Source organism: Ambystoma mexicanum, chromosome 5p (assembly GCF_040938575.1).
Source record: "Ambystoma mexicanum isolate Mex_15411 chromosome 5p, UKY_AmexF1_1, whole genome shotgun sequence".
In the NCBI taxonomy this organism is placed as follows: Eukaryota; Metazoa; Chordata; class Amphibia; order Caudata; family Ambystomatidae; genus Ambystoma; species Ambystoma mexicanum.
Genome location: NC_090930.1, coordinates 304,744,898 through 304,764,645, shown reverse-complemented (window position 1 = coordinate 304,764,645; position 19,748 = coordinate 304,744,898). Strand labels below are relative to the sequence as shown.

General features: G+C 47.7%; 1 protein-coding gene across 2 annotated transcripts in view; it reads right to left on the bottom strand.

Moving 5' to 3' along the window:
• Positions 1-19,748, bottom strand: part of CD99L2 (CD99 molecule like 2) — a 629,818-nt gene that overhangs the window by 492,489 nt on the left and 117,581 nt on the right. For both annotated transcript variants that reach the window (XM_069612743.1, XM_069612744.1), the window contains exon 2: positions 13,501-13,560. In XM_069612743.1, the coding sequence (XP_069468844.1) occupies positions 13,501-13,560 (60 nt within the window). The remainder of the gene's footprint in view (positions 1-13,500; positions 13,561-19,748) is intronic.

Genomic DNA, 19,748 nt, shown 5'->3' with positions numbered 1-19,748 from the left:
CTGACTCGCTGATTAGGGACCAGTTGGTCAGGTGCACTAACATCAGGATTCAGGGGAAACTCCTCACTAAAGACATGGGGCCTCATTACACGGTAGGCGGTAAAAATGTGATTTACCGTCATGGCGCTATTAGCGTGTCCGCCATCGTAGGAGACCGCTAATAGCGTTCCATTACGAGTTAGCGGACACGCGCATAGGGCCATGCCGGTAAATGACCCTACCGCCATGGCGCAAAAGCACCTTACCGGCTCCGACCAAAGTGCTGATAGCACCTCCGCCCTCATGCTGCACGCTAATAGCGGTCACCGCTGTTAGCGGTCACTGCTATTAGCGGTCACCGTAAAACACCGGAACCGGAAATAGCGTCATCGCACCGGAACGGGAAAGAGCCCGGCGGCCATCTTTAAAAACACAATCCATTGCCATCCCCTGCACTCAGGACCTGCAGCAACACCACGACTGGCAAAACCACATCCCACAAGAACAAACAATGCCCAAGGCCCTAAAGAAAGCCGATGCGCGCCAGCGCAAAGAACGCTTCTCAAACGAGGAATTGAAAATGCTAGCAGACACCCTGGCTGCAAATGCAGACGTAGTGTTCGCTAGCGACATGCGGCGCCCGGCACTCCTGAGAAAAAAGGAAATCTGGGCTGAGGTGGCGCAGAAAGTCAGTGCAGTGGGCTCCACCCCCCGCACCGTAAAGGACGTGCGCAAGCGGTGGGATGATCTGCGCCTCCGTGTACGCAGCATTTTATCGGCCAACAGGAATCTGACCATGGCCACAGGAGGCGGAGGTGGATCCCCGATGAAGATGCAGGAGTGGGAGGAGACATGTGCCAGCACCATTGGTGTAGAATCCATCGAGGGAGTGGGCCGAATGGAGTGTGGTGTGGCAACAACGTCAGACGGAGGTGAGTGACCACGCAAAACACAGCAATGCTAAGCATGAGTCCCTCCCCCAAATGTGAAATGGGAATTAGCTAATGGATGGGGTCATCACACACACATGTACACAACCCTGCATATATGCCCTGCACATCCCCACACAACCACATGCATGCAGCACCTCACACACGGGTCACCCTGACACATGTCCGGATGACCCACCCATCTGGCCAACAACCTGCAGGCCCAAACTAGATGTCCAAATCCAAAGAACTGCAGCAACAACAACATATGCATGATGCATGTTGACCCATCACTGATGTTATCCCTGTCTTGCTCCCCCACAGGGTCACAATCTGACAGTGAGGAGCTGGACTCTGCAACGCAGGCCCCACCACCCAAAAAGCAGGCCAAGGGAAAGGATGCAGGCACCAGGCCCAGTACATCAAGGGGCACTGGGATATCTGGAGTGGCCCAGCGTTCAAAAGCCACACACGCAACGACCACACCAAGGGTCGAAATGCCATCCGACACTGTGGCAGCACCCCCACCACCCACCCCCACCACTCAGGAGCCAGTGCCAGAAGGCACGCCGTCCGCAGCCAATAGCTCCGTCGGGGAAGCAGCAGCCACGGCACCTATGAGTAATGTGGACGACCCATGTCCGACACCGGAAGGGCAGCGTACACCCAGCACCCAGCTGTCCCCACTCCACAGCCCATGCAACACATCCAATGGCAGCATCCATGAGGTGCATGCCGGAGATGCAATGGATGGGTCATTCAGTCCCGTGGCGAGCTCACCTGATGTCGGCCACATGCAGCAAGCTGCGCCGAGGAGTAACAGGGGTAGGGCCGCAGACGACACCATGAGCCTGATACGCCAGCGCCAGGAGGAGCTCAATGCCCTGGTTGCCCGGCAAGTGAGCGAGGCTGCCTCGACCAGGGAGGAGATCCGGGTGTTGTCAAGGGACATGAAAGCTGCCATGGACAGCAACACGACGCGCCTATGTGACGAGATGGCCGCTGTGAGGCAGGTCCTAACGCGCATTGCTGAGGCGATGGAGAGCATGCGTCACTCACAGGGAGCAGATCAACCAGCCACCCCCTCGTCTACTAGCTCCGACCAGACAACCATCCTGCGCAGGTCCAGCCGGTCCTTGCGGCGGTCAGACTCACAACCCCCCAATGGTGGTAGTGGAGGAGGGAAGTAGGGCCAGCCTGTCCCTGTTGACACTTGGGAACTAATGCAGCACTGATGTGCACACCATGTTCGGTGGAGTTGTGGGGGGAGGGGGGTGAGGGTGTTTGGTGGAGTTGTGGGGGAGGGTGGTGAGGGTGTTTGGTGGAGTTGTGGGGGGAGGGGGATGAGGGTTGTTGGGGTGGAGGGTACATGCACGTTTGAATGTCATAATGCTCAATACACACGTAATGGCATGGATAATCACATGACTGGACATTGATCATTGTGTATGTGTGCTTTATTGTTGAAGGGTGCACTGTGTTTATGTCCTCCATACACCCCGTGCCCTGAGCTGAACACCAATTGCACCCTCCTAATCCATGTGCATCAGAAACAATGGTCTATCAGATGCTGCCGCACAGCACGTCCCTCATGGGCATCGCCACCTGCATGACCTGCAGCCCCCTCTCCTCCATCCTCATCCCCGTCATCATCCTCAGACGGTGGTCGCAGTTCTATGTCAGGGGGCATTGGCACATTCCGTCTGATACACATATTGTGAAGCATGACACATGCCATGGTGATCTTGGCCACCTTCTCATGCCCGTACAGGAGTGCCCCGCCCGACCTGCTGAGGCACCGGAAGCGTTCCTTCAATAGGCCGAATGTCTGCTCGATCACCACGCGGGTACGGGTGTGTGCATGATTGTAGTCCTCTTCGTGCCTGTTCTGTGGGTTCCGCACAGGGGTAAGGAGCCACCTCTTCAGGGGATAACCTGCATCACCTGCATGGGTGCAACAATGGGTATGTGTAAGTGTCTACATAATGTGGAGCGTGCACATATCACACAAACAAACATTGCATATTCAACGACATCCACAGATCCAAGCACGCATGGCAATCAGGGTAACTGCAATGTGGGAAGGTGAGGTGGTCCTTGCAAGTGGACATGCACCATGCATGCATACGGCAGGGATTGCCAGGTCCCGCCTGAGTTTAAGTGATTTGTGTTTCCTGGCCCTGGCAACGTTAGTGCCACACTGCTAGTACACTGCCATTCCTTAGTTGATGTCCCCATGCTGTTTGATGGCAATTCTGTGGTGGGGTACGGGTGTGCCTCACCACAATGGCTACAGGGGATCCATTTGTATGCACTCATGTGCGCGGACCATTTCTGATGTTGTTCAGCGTACATTTCAGTTGTGATTTTGATATGCATGTTGCTGATTTGTGTAATGGGGGAATGGTGTGTTGTGCGGTGTGCATGTTGTTTGGAATGGCCTGTTTGGCGTAATGGATTGATATGTTTGTCGTGGCACTCACTTCCAGCATGTGGTTTTGTCTCTGGTCCATTGTGGGCTGCCTCACTGTACAGTGATGCAAATATGTATGTCCATTCTTCTCATGACACCAGTTCACGCCCAGTTGGAGTATGCATCTCCCCCCCCCATTCACGCCCAGTTGGAGTATGCATCTCCCCCCCCCATTCACGCCCAGTTGGAGTATGCACCCCCCCCCCCCCACTCACAATCCACATCACACTGACATGTGGTCGGCCTGCTACTCACCAAGTAGCCACGAACGTTGTCCAGCATGTCGCTCCATGTATCGTGGTATTGTCGAGTTCCGCAGGACCATTGCATCATGGGTTGAACCGGGATATCGGGCACAGCAATGTGTGATGATCTTGTTGGAGTCACATACCATTTGGACGTTGATGGAGTGGTATAGCTTTCTGTTACGGTACACTGCCTCATTGGCATGTGGGACCACCAGTTCTACATGGGTACAGTTGATGGCCCCGATGCAACTTGGGATGCCTGCCAGTGAATGGAAGCCAACTTTGGTGTTGGAGATCTCCTGGGAAGTCCGTGGCATGTATATGTGTTGACTTGTGTGCTGCAGGAGGGCATCGAGCACCTGGTTCAGTGTGCGTGAGAATACTGGTTGTGATATGCCATGCATCTGACCTACCGTATGCTGGTAGGTGCCTGTGGCCAAGAAGTGGAGCACTGTTACCACCTTCAGTAGAGGGGGGATGGCAGTACGGATGTCAATGAGACTCACAATGTCGTTGTATATCATGTCTACTATGGTGGTGATGGTATCCCAGTCCAGACGGTACAGGGTGTGTATCTGCTCAGGGGTTAGGATGACTGGACTGGCTCTGATCCTGGGAACTGGTGGCTGCCTCTGTGGTATCACTAGGTGCACTGGTGGTGCTTGCTGCGCCCGTCTTGCCCTCCTCCTCCTCCTCCTCCTCCTGCGTCTCCTCTGTGCTGCCTGTTGTTGTAGCTGCTGCACTGCAATCATGTCCTCTAGCCCATGTAATGCTGCTAGTATTGCATCCGTCTTGGTGTGGGAATGGGTGTGGGGAGGGGTGTGGTGTGCTCTTTTGTGCTGCCAGTCTCCATTGCCTCCACCTGTGCTGATTTTGTCCACCTGTGGCAGGTGGGAACTCTGCTGTGCTCTTTTAACGTGTGGTTCGCAATGCCGGTATTAGCGCCTTGCCGGTAAGGGTTCTTTGGGTCTACTACATGGCGGTATTGCCATGTACGCATGGCTCGTGATGCAGTGATATTAGCGCTATGCCGCTATTTCCGGTCTGAGGGGGCGCGCGCTCACGGACTTGCCGCTAATAGTGCCACCGTACTTAGCGGTGCCGCTAATAGCGGTATGTCCGGGTCGTGATTGGGGAGGGGATTTACCGATACCGGTAATCCCTTACCGGTAACGGTATGTCCCTACCGCCTACCGTGTAATGAGGCCCCATGAAGTTGGAATAGGCTATTGAGTTAGCAAGGAGTATAGAACAGACATCCCAGTATGTAAAGGAACTCAGGATTGATAGGCAGAGCTCCCCAACTGTCTCCGTGTGTGCCATTGATCAGAAAAAGAGGTCCAACTTTCCCACTAGTAGAAGGGGGAATTGGAATCCGAGGAATTCATGCACCAGGTGTGGAAATCCTAAACATGGGGCCAACTACCCGTCTTGTCCGGCCAAGTTCGCAGAGTGCTTCAAGTGCAAAGTTAGAGGCCATTTCACAAGTGTTTGTAAAGCCACGTCCATAAATCTACTAGAGCCCAGATTAGAAAGCAGGGCTAGTAACGAGGAAAGTGTCCTAAGGAATTACAGCATACAAGAAGTGTCGAGCACGCAGGAGTCCACTCCCAGTCATGTGTTTGAGATTTCGGCTATCTCCGGGGAGACGAAGGGTCCTGTAGATGTGTTCAACCTTGATGGCTGCAAACTTGTCATGAAAGTTGACACTTGCTCTCCCTGGACCATAATAACACCAGACACTTTAGTGAACACATTGAAGAAGAGCGAGACAGTAATCTGTCCCACTGACATTAGAGCTTGTGGTTACGGTGAAGCTGCAATAGAGATCTTGGTGGAATTTCCTGCGAAAGTACTCTACAAGGAAAGAAAGTTTAGTCAACATCTTAGTAGCCAAGAACAGTGCTTCTTTGTTACGTTTGGATGAGCAAAGAAGTTTGGGAGTTAGGGTGCAAGCAAGCGCTCCCAACCCAGTAACTATTGCAGAGATTGAAGATGTCTGGTCCAAGGACTTTCCTGAGGTGTTTTCTGACAGTTTAGGAAAGTTTAAGGATTTTGATCACCACATAAAGCTCAAGAATGATGCACGTCCTGTAGTCCATAAAGTGAGGCAAGTGCCACTGAACATGAGGAGTCAACTTCAAGATTAATTGGATGACCTCATTGGCAAAGGTGTCATTGAACCAGCCGTGGCCACAGAATGGTTGTTGCCCTTTGTACTAGTAGCAAAGGCCAATGGAAAGTTGAGGTTATGCATGGATCTACGCAGCATCAATTAGAACATTATTGTTGAGAGACATCCGCTCCCAAACATTTCAGAAACTCTTTCTACACTGGGCGAACCAAAGATATTTTCAGTCATTGACCTCTCAGCGGCTTATCATCAAGTCCCTTTATCCAAAGAGTCTCAACACTTAACTGCTTTTATCACTCCTGAGGGTATATTTAAATACAGTCGCATGCCGTTTGGGATGGCTTCGGCTGCGTCTGTATTTCAGAGAGTGATGGAGCAAGTTCTTAAGGGTTTGAGAAAGGTCACAGTTTTTCAAGATGACATTTTAGTGTTTGCTAATGATGAAAATGAACATAATGAAATACTGAGAGCTGTTCGGAGCAGACTCAGGGAAGCTGGTTTAACTGTTCAAAGGAACAAATGTAGAATTGCGGTAAAGAAAGTGGAGTATTTAGGCCACAAAATCTCCAGTGATGTTATTTCTCCAAAGAAATCACTTGTTGAAAGTATCAGTAGTGCTCCCCAGCCCCAAGACAAAGGGCAATTGCGTTTGTTTATGGGACGGGCGGAGCACTACCATACGTTTGTAAATGGTTTTGCCACAATTTCCTCTCCATTGAGAGACTTGCTGAATAAAGGAGTGAGGTACGATTGAGTGTCAAGAGGCCTTTTTAAAGATCAAAGAGTGTATAATGCAAGCACCTTCTTTGGGTGGTTTTGTTGCAGGCAGGAAAACTGTGTTGGCTGTAGATGCAAGCACTCTAGGTCTTGGTGCAGCTTTATCTCAATATGATGGTGGGAAAGTTGAGCACATTATTGCATTTGCCTCTAGACCGTTAAGGGGAGCAGAGGAAAACTACTCTGTTATAGAGGGAGGCGTTGGCGGTTGCGTGGGCTGTTACTCATTTTAAGTTTTACCTTTGGTGTCAGGCATTTATAGTGAGAACTGATCATAAACCGTTGGTCCAGCTTTTGGGCAGTGTAGAGCGGGCCAAGGGATCTCCCAGGATTTCGAGGTGGATTATAGAATTGTTAGCTTACAATTTGAAAGTGATGTACATACCTGGCAGGGAGAATGTTGTAGCGGATTGCCTGTCCAGGCTATCTGCGAAGAGTAAGGATTCTTGTGAGATGGCTACAGAGCAAGGTATAAGTATTTCGGAAATTGAATAGGAGGCTATTGGAAAAGATGAATGGGAAGGTTCTGATGAGGAAGATATGGTGTTAGCATAAGTGAAAACATGGACTAAAACTGGGTGGCCTCACAGGAATTTTATTGAAAAGAAATTTGACAGGTACTACGGCATAAAAGATGAACTTAATCTCTCTGAGGATGGTTCCAAGCTTAGGAAGGGCAGTAAGGTTGTACCCCCCCAACAACATTAGGTCTCAGTTAGTGGGCATAGCCCATCAAGGACATTTAGGCGTGGGTGGCACCAAGAGACATCTCCGACAATCCTTTTGGTGGCAAGGTGTTGATAGTGATGTTGAAATGTGTGTGAAGAACTATAGGGAGTGTGAGAGAAGTGATAAGAACAAAGTGGTAAGGGAAGCACCCATAAATCCTGTAAGTGTGCCTAATGAACCTTGGAAAAAGGTTGCTGTAGATTTGGTGGGACCATTACAAAATTTGGGTGATGACTTTGAATATTTGGTTGTTCTAGTTGATTACCACTCAAAGTGGATTGAATGGAAGGCGATTCGTGAAGCCACCACTTCGGAAATGATTTTGTTTTTTGATGAGGTATTTCATAGGGAGGGCTTCCCTACGGAGCTTATCTCAGATAATGGTGTTCTGTTCTGTTCTGATAAAATGTTGGTTTTTCTCAAGAAATATTGTATAAGACATTCTAGGACAGCCCTATACCACCCTAGGGCCAACGGCCTGGTGGAAAGGGCAAACAGGTTTGTGAAAGGTGGTCTACAACTGGCCATGGCCTCGGGTCTGAGCTGGCAGAAAGTCTTGAGAGAAATGATTTGGAATTATTGCACTACTCCACATACTGTCACTAAAATGTCTCCATTCATGTCGCTCAAAGGTAGGCAACCAGGTACGAAACTATGCCCAGGTTGGTTAAACATGGCAAGGAGTGTCAATGTAGATAGAGAAAAGATCATGACACTCATTAGGGAAGCGCAAAATTAATATAAGGAGAGGTTTGATGTGGATAAGAAAACCAGAAAGGTAAACTGGAAAGAGGGAGATTTGGTATTTGTTAAGAATCCCAGATTAACTCCTAAATGTCTAGAGAGTAAGTTCATTGGTCCGAAGAAGATTGCTGTAGTGAGAGGTAATGTAGTCATCATGGAGGTGGGAGAGTGCTGGTCAATGGGTAAACTAGTAAAGTGTAATCAAAATGGTGAAGCAGAGTACCCTGAAACATGTGACAATAGCACTGATGAGGAGTGTTTGGGTGGAGCAAGAGTGAGTAGTAATGTGACAAAGGATAACAAAACGGATGCAAATTCAGTGAGGACAGGAAACAAACCTCCCTGGTTGAAAGACTACTATTTGGAGTAAACTCATTAACAATTGTAAGGGAGGAGATGTGTTGGGTTTGTATACTTTATCAAATATACTTTATGCAACAGATTAAAGTTTGTATAGAATATTAAACATGTTCTAACTCTCTAGTTCCATTTATGTGTTCTCTTTTAGTTAGGTTCTGGTTACATTATGATTTCATGTCATTCGGTCATGGAGTGTTTATCTTTATGTGAAATTCCAGAATGTGTCAGTTAGAGCCTGCCTATGAGGGCAGTGCCTGCTGTCGCTGAAGCTCTTACTAAATAAATCCTGGAACTGCTCTCAACGCCTGAGAACTCTTTATTTCACAAAAGGCAGACCTCTCAATGAGCTTTGAAGTAAAAGGCAGCTGCAAGGACAGCGACAATAAGTAACAGATTGGTCAGGTGAAAGGAAGTAGCCCATTCGAAGGTCTCAGTAAAAAGTGAACAGTTTAATGCAATAAGCTGTATGAACAGCGAAAGTGAAAAGAGATTAAACTACCAGAGAAGGGAGGAGAAGTGAAAGCTTAACTATGAATATTTAGTCGAAGTGGTTCTGCGAAGGTCTTTGTAAAATCCAGCGCATATTCAAAGGTCTTCGACATTCGAAAAGGGGTCCTAGCATAGCATAGGGAGACTCGAAGTGAGACAAGCTTGGGGAAGGGAGCCCCTTGCTTGTTTGTATTTGAACTTTATTTCTGGGATGTCTGAGCCCGACAGAGGGAGACCTACGAGAACTGTGTGGTACATGGTCTGAGTACGAGAGAGGGGGATCTTAGCAAACTGTTTGATGGAACATTGTTTAGAAGTCCGAGAAAAGAGACTTAAACTTGGAAGGCCAACCTGGCCTCGATCCATGTGTTGCACTGCATATTGTGTCAGAAGCTGAGCCAGAGTGCGTCATCCTGCCTACAGGGACAGCTTTACCCCATGAGATCTAACGTGGGGAGGAGAGCTGGTCTAATCACATCTATTTGTTTGAACACTGGTGTTTCCTTTTACATACCCTTCTCCTTTTTACACTTTTTGTAAAAGACAGAGCAGGTATTAGGTTTTGTTAGCATTGGCCAAAAGCACTGCATTATTTATTATTTGATGGTCGAGACTACTCCCATTTTAGTTATAGGGCAGAGTTTCTCCCCCTCTCCCCCCAACCATGTCAATAAAGGTTTTACAAGTTGCACCCATTGTGTCAGTATCATATTTGTGTTACTTGGGTTACCATGAGAGGGAAGACTGGAAGGACGACTGCCTAGAGGAAGCTGTAATAAGCCCTGGCAGAGGAAGGCTGACTCAAATGGGCCAAAAGCCACCTCTCAATTCCCTGGGGGTAATTGGAAAGCCAGTGCCAAGGTGCTTTGTACTGCCGACCCTTACCGGACTGAGGCCTGTGGCAGGAGTGCCAGCAAATTACAGCTGCCTGAAAAGGATCCTGAATCACAGAGGAAAGAAATATTAAAGTCAATGTCCATGAGGTACCCATTGTGAATCCTGAAACCCAAAGTCCAGCAGGGACTTACTGTGAATGATATCAAACATAAGATCTGGGAGAGACCCAATAGGAAAACTAAGCAACTCACGGTTTAGGACCACCTGAGGATTCTGAAGACCTGAGGGAGAGGTGAAGTGAAACGAGAAGTATTGCAAGACAACAGAGGTCTAAGAAGAGCTGGATCTGTAACTGAATACCTTGGAGAGGTCTTGAGAGAAACAGAAAACAGAGACTGAAGGAACTTCTAGACTAACTCCTGAAGGAGCCTTCTTAGTACAGGGGTTTGTTTTGGTTTTGATTAGCACAGGGCTATATTTATAGTTCACTAATACTGACCTCTTGTGCTGGCCAAAACTTGGAGCTTTTGTTTGAGCATAGGGTAGACAGAAGGCTAAGGGCTCTCAAGACTAGATTTAAAGAGTTTCTGTTGGCCACATGGTTTGAACATTTACTTTGTAGCAGACGGTGTCCCAGGAGGGGCAAGGACCTAACCACCGATTCTGTTAGCCCATCCTGGCACTGTGTTATATAGAAGTTCCTCTTTATTTTTACAGTTTGCCCTAGTTCCCTTAGGCATCTGATCCAAAGTAGATAATTTAGGGATTAGGGCTGGAGTGCAGCAGTGAACAGGGTAGGCTCTGTGCCTCAAAGGTCCTTCGGCATTAGAGGAAAGGACCCACACGCATGCAGTGTTCATCACAGCGACTTCTCTTTGGTGGGAAAAAGGAATTCAGGGACCTCTAGAAATCACGTGCTTTTACAGAGAGTTACAGGTTGCCCCGGTTAGTTTTATCGTGTAGGATTAGTCTACATTGATTGGGGAATGTGCCCATCATGAAATCTGCTCTTGGCAATGAGAAATTGAATAGATCCCATCTTGAAGCAATGGTAGCCAATGAACCCACCAATGACCCCGAAGAATGGAGACAGGAATTCTTGGGGTTTGTAGAAGATTCTTTGTCCAGTAAAATGAACACAGATCCTTTGACAAAAAAATTAGACCATCTCTTAAGGGCCGAAACCCTCTACAGATCGGGCAGTGCAACGACTGCAAGAAGACACTGAGGATTTATACTTTGTGAGGGGTCAGAAATGTGAGGTGGACAACTTGGTAAAGGTTTTCAGAAGATGCCATTTTATTAACTTGAAAGGGTGTGACAAACGCCTCACTATCCCTAACCTAAAGAGGATTTCTCTGCCTCTCAAAATAACTAAAGGAAACGTTTGAACAAAAGGAATCTGTCCCTTACACTTGTACATACATCAAACTCATAAAGGCAATCAATGGCAATTCAAATGTAACAGAAATAACATTAATATTCAACTGAAATCCAATAACTGTGTACCCTTGTAACTTGGGTTGGATTTCCTTTCTCAGATTCAAAGCAGGATTGTCAATCAAAAGTTCCAATCAGAAAGTTCTGGTTTGTAACCAAGATCCGATTATAAACTTCTTCTTGCTCCAAAAGTCTTTCACTTGGACTTTAATCAACAGTTCAATTAGACGACAAATCTTTCTCTCCACTTATAGCAAAGAGTTCAACACAACTTCTCATCCTTAGGAAACAAAATACCTCAACAATTCATATGCATCAACAGCAATATTTTGTCAGGATGATTCCATAACAGTTCATGAAAACACTTTAGTAGTCTTGCCACTCCTTAACAACTTTTAACCACACCACAGTACTTGGATGATTTCTTCCTGGTCCACTAACCTGCCAGGACTACCACTACAAAGTCCCTATGCTGGTAAAGTTGCCTGTTAGGACAAAAAGCTCCTAACACTACTACAAGTACTTATGTGGCAAAGTTGACTTCAAACAGCTTGATAAAGTTTTTTGACTTTCAACATCACAATGTACTACTCCTTTTTGGATGACAGGATACACATTGTTGCCGTTTATTCCACTTTTGTGATTGCCAACTGCAATGCAGTTTATGCTCCTCTCCACCTGAATACTTTCTATCAGGAGAGCTTCTTTCCTGCCACTCTTGTTTTCCGACTTTTACATCAAACACATGCTGACAAGGTCTCTCTGCCACACTTGCCCTTCTTTGGCTTAGACAATATGTGTTGGGGTCTTTTCCATGATTGCATCTTCCTCCCTCTGGCAATAAAGGTTATAATTGGCTTGTTTCAGTATTGCTCTCTCTTGGCTTTGGCAATGATAGTTATTGTAAACGTGCTTCAGTATTGCCCTCTCTTGCGTTTGGCAATAATGTTGACCTTTATGATTATTATAACCTTTCCTTGGTCTGCTCACAACATTCTTATTATGCCACTTCAATTTCTTTATATTAGTTCGGTATTCAAAAGTACCATTAGTGGCCAGCGGGTGACTACGGATGTACCAGGGTTACCCAACAGTGGTGAACTCACCGGTTGCTGCATACGCGTCCGCTTGCTCTACTGACAGTGCCTTCTGCTTCCCCTGCCTCCTCCTGCAATGCAAACCGTTTCATTTTGCTTCCCGCGGAGCGCGCCATTCAGGAAATTATTTTTCCTTGCTCCTGAAACACTCTTACAATTAGGAGAGCCTATGTCTCCTGGAGGAACGCTTTTCAAACTCAAAAGTTCCCGCAGAGCAACCTCTGTATTCAAGGCCATTAAAGGCGGCAAACCTCACGTGACCATCATCCCCTCTGTAGATCATGGCATCTCCGTTCCCCTTCTTCTGCTGCCACTGCTACGTGGAGTCTGTGAAACCACTCCACCTCCTACTTCTCATGGCCTGCACCTGGGGAAGTCTTATATATACAAATGGCCGTTCAGGTGCATATTACAAACCATGCACTAGGGATACATTACAACCACTAGACTGCTTCTTGCCCTCTTCCTCATCTCAGTACTTTGGGCATTTGTCCCCAATGTTCAGATTACCTTTTTCTTTAAAAGGTAATATCTACAGCAGGCCATTAAGATTGTCGGGTCTCTAGGGAAGTTTTTGAAGGGGTTCTCCCAGTCCCCCTGACCCGATTCCCCCCTCATGTGATCCTCCCACAGACCACCACCCCAGGGTCAAGATCAGGAAGCGTCTGCCTTTCCCTGGCCACATGAGAAGGGTCCCAGGCAAGGTTTTCTGGGAGAATCATCCCCAATTCATCACAGTTCGTGGTGGGTGAGGGGGCATGTGATGCGACTTCAGTTGCCTCACTTGAGTGTTCAAGCCCACATGAAGAAAAAACTTACTTCATTTGTAACAACCAACATTCAATATCCGGCATGTATCCAATATGGCTGGTGACATCCAACATATTATAAACCATGCACTAAGGATACAGACATGGAATCTTGTGATGCTAAGCATGTTACATTGTTAAGAGCTAGCCTTTCAGGGAGGCATGGGGCTTCCAAATATACTAAAGTACTTAGGGACATCAAACAAAATAACCAGCAGACGAGGCCAGGATTAATGATGCGACAGTGGGGTTGAAGTCGCAAGATATCAATACATCCTTCAAGAGTATCTTGCTTTGAGGCTCCTCCCCCACATTTGCTTTACCCCACCAAAACATTTGCTTTACTCCAGGTAGAAAGTGCGTTTATGCTTTATTCAATTGGTATTTGTATTCTAGATATACATACAATACTATTGTAAATGAAAGAAATACAAAAATACTCCAGTATTACGTACGTTTTCGGGTAGTGAAATCAAGTGCATCTTCTAAATTGAAGTCATAGTCTTCACCATATGCTGAAAGCACAAGAGGAAACACATTGTATATGTTATTCTTGATAAATTGCTTGCATGGAACATTATATGTGCTAATCATTAATTAAGGATTCCTGTTTTACAACAAATATAAGCAGGAGACAGTACAAATAATAGAAAGTACATTATTATTTTTTTTTTCATTAAATTGAGATTGCCGCTTGCCATGCTTGCATGGCAAGCGGCACTCACAATTACAATTAATCCTTGACCAACATGCCCTCATGTCGGGCAGTTTCATTTTCATTGTGAGCACTGCTTACCATGCATGCATGTCGTACAGCATGTACTTGGATCCCTATGGGGTCCGTCTGCGTTATGCTCGTGCATAAAGCAGGCGGACTCCATAGGGAACTCCAGCAGTTGTGGTGGAGTGAAAATCCATGCCAGCAAAATTACTGGCGCATTTGTAAGGTGGAGGGGCAGGAAGGCGGCGGAAACACCCCTCCTCTCCGCCATACAAGCGACTGAATATGTGGCGTAGTGTGAATGGAAGGTGTTAAAGCCTTACTCGAGGCTTATACGCCTTCCATGCATTTTACGCTACTGGAGAACATGAGCTCCACTATAGCATTATGGAAAGTGGCCAATTGAAACAATTCAAAACATTCTAGACACGGTTCTTGTAAGTATACCAGGAAGTTACGACAACGAAACAGTGTGATGCTGGTGCCATCATGCCAACTAGCGCTCTTTGCATTCTGTGCATCAGGGACTTGGATGTTTGGATAGAGTGGGGCACCATAGGCACTATAATTCTGGGTACATTGGGGCATTATGCAAACCAGTTAAAATAAAATGGGGTGCTATGGAATCTGGTAATGGGCATTGTGGAAACCGGTAATAAAGCCATACTGGGGAATTCTGCAATCTAGTTCTTGTACTGGGGAATTATGGAAAAAGTACCATGAGCTGAAGCATCAAGCAACATAAACCTTGTGCTAATTGGGCCTTAAAAGGTAAAGGTTCATGTGTGCATGCCGGGAAGTTTTGGAAACTGGAAATAAATCGTACTGCCATTATGGAAGCTGGCAATAGAGGTGAAGTGGGGCAGTCATGGTGTATACATGGAATGCTGGGCATACATGGCTTCAATAAAACTGGTTGTGCGAGTGCTATAAGCAAACTGGTTCAGTGGGGCCCTACGGACACTGATAAATGGTATTACTGGGAACTATGCTTACTGTGGAGTCTTGTAAATAGGTAACAGACAGATAATATAGAACCTTGCGATACGGGCACAGTAAGACAGGTTTGAAACTGGGGAAAGTGAACAAGCTGCTCGAGCATGCCTACACATATGGGGCATCAAGACAAAATTGTATGGTTTGCCACCTGGAGCCCTATGAGAATTCTTTGCTCTTGTAAACTGTATCTATGATTTTCATGTATTTGAATAGCTAGCAGAACTTGCACAAGAGGCTGCACTAAGCCCACGTATGGGAGCCTTATAACAGTGCCCCACTAGCAGGGCCAGGTACATTACTGGGAACAGTAGACGGTGATTGGGGACAGCACTGCGAAAAAATGTAAACTTGGAGGTCAATATGTATGATAGTATACAAACTAAAACGCATATAACAACGATTAGCATATGCAGTACATGCATCTACGTAGAGGAGATCTGATCTGAAAGGATATGAAAATATCGCTGGGCGGACAATAGCAGTTGCCAACTTGGCTGTTCCTTGAATTGAAAGGAGGTGGCTTTTTAGAGCAGGTTTGAAGCCTGACCAGAACGGATGGACTGGATGTCAAGTAGAACAAACTTCCAGTGGAGAGGGGCGCACAGGGAGAACAAATTAAAATGAAAGGCAGCACACAGAGGTTGAGGCGAGATAGAGATTGTGGAGTGTGAGGTGGTGAGTAGTGAGCGACTGAGGTCATCAGGTAAGGGGTGGCAGCCCTGGGAGAGCTTTGTAAACTAGAAGAATTTACAGAGGAAATTATTTTGTATAGACAGCCATCAAAACAGGAAATGGTGTGGTACATCATGTTGAAGAGGGTACTAGTAGCAAAGTTAAGAATCTCTCAAAGTGGGGTAAAAGAGGAAAGCGGGAAACTGCATCAGTAATAAAACCTGCTGAGGAGAAGTGGGGCGATGAATCTTAGAGTGGAAAGTCAGAAAGAGGCACATTGGAATTCCAAGATGGTGGCCGGAGGGTGAAGACGTTAAGTGTGGAGTGCTCCGTCCCCAAAGAGGCCTACAATATCGGGCAGGGCATCACAGCCCACATCCATAAGCAATGGAATGTGAATTGAAGGCACAGCAAACATCCCTGACCTGGTGGACCCCCTCGGGTGGTCACATGACCCCCAGCGAAACAGAGCAGAGCCGCTGTCGTTAATCAGCTCGGTGCCTCTGCAAAGAGGCGCATAGGACTGGGAAGCAGTCGACAGAGTCGGGAAGGCATCCAAGGGAGGAAACCCAGCACAACGCAATCTGCCTATGGGGCCAGGCATGAGATACACCCGCCGCTGTGAACACTTACAGGTGACGCCACACAGGGCCGGATGTTATATGATATGGTAGTTTATTTATATAGCGCCTATACACAATGTGTTTCAAAGCTCTTCAAGGCAAGGGAGGGAACAAGCGAAAATGCAATGACAACAGTAAGGATGTGAAATTAACTATTGTACTCGGCCTGGCTACATTTCAGATAGTGCAAGTGCTAAGATATCGAAAGGGAAGGGAGGGGAGGAGTGGGAAGGAAATGGAAACAGACAGGCGACTACCGTACCAGGCCCGACGACGTTTCTGGTAGAGCCGGAGAAAAACAAAAGGTGAGGAAGAGGGGTGCAGAAAGGGAGGGGAGGAACAAAACAAGTGACTATCGTACTAGGCCTGACGACATTTCAGATAGTGCTGGAGGGGGGACGAACGGGGAGACGATTCAGGGGAGGGGGAATGAGAGTCAAGGTTGCTATCATACTAGGTTCAGGGACAATTCTGATAGAGTAAGTGCATAGAAGCAAGTAAGGGGAGGAGATAGGGATAGGGAAAGGGAGAGGAGGAGAGAACAGAGAGTAAGCAGTCAAAAAGAGTGGAGAAGCAAGAGGGGAGAGCGAATACAATTGCAGAGGTCAATAATAACACATAATGTTGCAAGCCAGGATACAAGATTAAGATGGGAACAGCATGATTCAGGGCCACCGCGAGTACAAGATGCAAAGGAAGTCCAGCATGAGAGTTGAGAAAGGGCGACGCACCGTGAAAAAATGAAGTCCTTAAAAGTCAAGTCCAGCATTGGCCACAAGACTGTCATGGACAAACCAGACCATCAGGACAGGATCCTGCAGAAGTAAACTGTAGGGTGAGGGAGGGGGAGCAGGGTAGAAGAATCAAGCAAAACAGGCAGCACCTGTGTGCAAGAAGAGTGGGGGCACAAGGGAACATCACGGGGGACCAGAGGAGGTGGGGATGGCCTGTGGGGACAGAGGGAGTAAACACATGGTGGTGCATGGTTACCTGCTGTCTGAGCAGGCGTTTGGGCCCTAGGTCCTCCTGGTCCAAACAGGAATTGCCCTTTTCTTCATCTGCCCTTCGCGTTGGAAGCCCGGGCCAGAGACGCCCTTGATCTAAGAGTTAAGAGCAGGAAGGAAGAGGCAGGGCTAAGAAGGTGGGTGGATCTTAGGCCAGCTGACCTAGATCCACTTTACACCTGCTCCCCTCTGCAAAGGAAACGAGGCTGGAGGGCTCCTTAAGTAGGGAAAAAGAGCAGCAACCAGGAAGGCACCAGGTGGGCGGGGCTTGCTAAGTGGAGAACAAGAGCGGCAACCTAGAGGGCGCCAGGTGGGCGGGGCTTGCTAAGTGGGGAACAAGAGCGGCAACCTAGAAGGCGCCAGGTGGGCGGGGCTTAGGCCAGGTGACCTGCACCTGTCCCCATCTGCAAAGGAAAAAGATGCTGGAGGGCTCCTTAAGTAGGGAAGGAGAGCAGCAACCAGGAAGAATGTCAGAATGGCAGCGGGGGCTGCGTTAGTACGACACACCCCACCCAAAAGATTAGTTGGGAACGACAACCACCTCCCCAGTGAGGATCAAAGGCAGACGACCGTCTGCCGCAGGTGACATCAACGAGATCGGCCAGCGTTTTCACGGCTCCCCAGATGTAAAGGCCTAGCAACACCCGACAGGCCGAATCAACAAAATAACACGAGGCAAGGAGAAAGCCGAGATGCAATACAGTGGCAGACTCACAATAGACGGTAACAGTAGGTTAGTGCTTCTGTCCTGGAGGATAAGGGAGAGGCATTGGGAATCTGATCAATCTCCGGAGGGTACCACCCCCTCAGTAGCACAACGGTCTAACTGAACCCGGGGCTTCCTGCCTCTGTAACATGATACAACAGTAGCTGACACACAAGGGCGCACAGGAGACAGGAAGCCTCGAACCCGAACGGGAGCACATAACACAGGCAGGACTCTGGTGTAGGGGGGAGACTACAAAAAGGGTACTATCGATATCCTCCACCCAGCAAGAAGATCCTAGAGAGCCCAGGAGTATAGACAGAACCCGGACAAGGGCCCAACGCTGGGATGCAAGGGGAAAGACATACATAGCATGCGGCTGAACAGGATAGCTCTATCCAACGCTGCTGGGCCAAAGAACCCGAACCCTGGGGCTCGCACAACAGCCCACAGGATCCCCAAGGTGGACAGGACAAAGAGGGGAACGGCTCCAACGGCACAATGGCTGCATCCAAGGCAGACATCGAAGCATGCTTTCATGAGTTCCAGGATAGACTCACCACAACATTTCAAACGCAATTCTCAATGTTTACGGCAGAGGTGAACAAACACTATCTAACATGAAGAAAGCCATTGCAACCTTGGAAGAGCGACCAGACATGACAGAAAGGGCACTCCAGGAAATAGTCAAAGACAATCTTAAAACTGGCAAAGCTCTAGAAGATCTGGCTAAAATCTCCCACAACATAGAAATACAATGGGAGGGGAGATCTAGAAAATCGATCCTGCAGATCAAATATTTGCATCCAGAATCTGCCTGAATCAGTGGGCGACTCAGACTTAAAAGAAACGGTGCTACAAATATTCATGGATCTCCTGGATTGGCAGACATCCTGTTCGACAGGATTCATAGAACTGTGCCCAAAAGGCAGGATCCAGGTTCACAACCAAGTGATGTACTGTTCGCGCTGGCGCAATCCCCACAAAAGGAATCCATCTTGCCTGCAGCCCGGTAAACAGAACCAATCACATATAACGGTGCGGCAATACAACTTAACAAGATTTGGCCCAGTCGACCCTGCAGAAGCATAGAGAAATGGGGGATGTGGTGAAAACTTTACAATCCAAACGGGTCAAATACAAATGGATCTTTCCCTTTGGCCTTCTCTTTCAATGGGAGGCTCGACAGCACAGAATTACAACAAGTGAGGAAGGAATCGAGTTGCTACACATTAATGAGGATGTTTGTCCAAAGGCGACGGAAGGACCTAGCCCCTCCCCCAAGGGAATTAAAGGTGGGAGTGGTCACGAGCAAAGCGAAGCAGCAGGGGGAACCAACATCGGGGTTCGTACCCACTGGAATGTCAACCCAAGGACGCCCGGAGTACGGCAACAAGCTAATGGTACAAGCAAAGTGGGATGATCGTTCATGTCGGATGCAGCAAGGTCGTAAATAAGTCCCATTGGGGGCAGAGTCCCGCCATTGGAAGGTCCACTTGGAATTACAGTAGGGGCTTTAGGATGCCTCGCAAGTTGGCCCTGGCAGTTTTTTAAAGCTGAAACCGCGGGCTTAAGGCTAAACCAAGTAGGTACTTTGGCTCGCACCAGGGAGAGATGGGGAGGGAGGAAGCGGGAAAGGGAGCTTCTGTGGAGTTGGGAAAGGTGTGGGGGAGAGCGTGAGGGGGTTGTTGAAGGGTAGTTAGTTCGGGGGCGGGAACAAAGTGCAGATTAAACCCGGGGTATAGTTCTTCCAAGAAGCTAAGAGGAAGTAAAGAAGTTAAATATTTTATTATACAAAATTACCCATGCTCAAACTTCCCTCACTTTATGTACAGGGACCGAATAACTTGGTCAAAAGAAAGAAACTCTAAAAGGCTTCTAGCACACCTTTCGGCCTTACATTATGCACTACAAGAAACACACAAACAAATCAACAGGCATAAGTTGAAGCTAAGGCAGTACCCTCTAAAATTTCAAG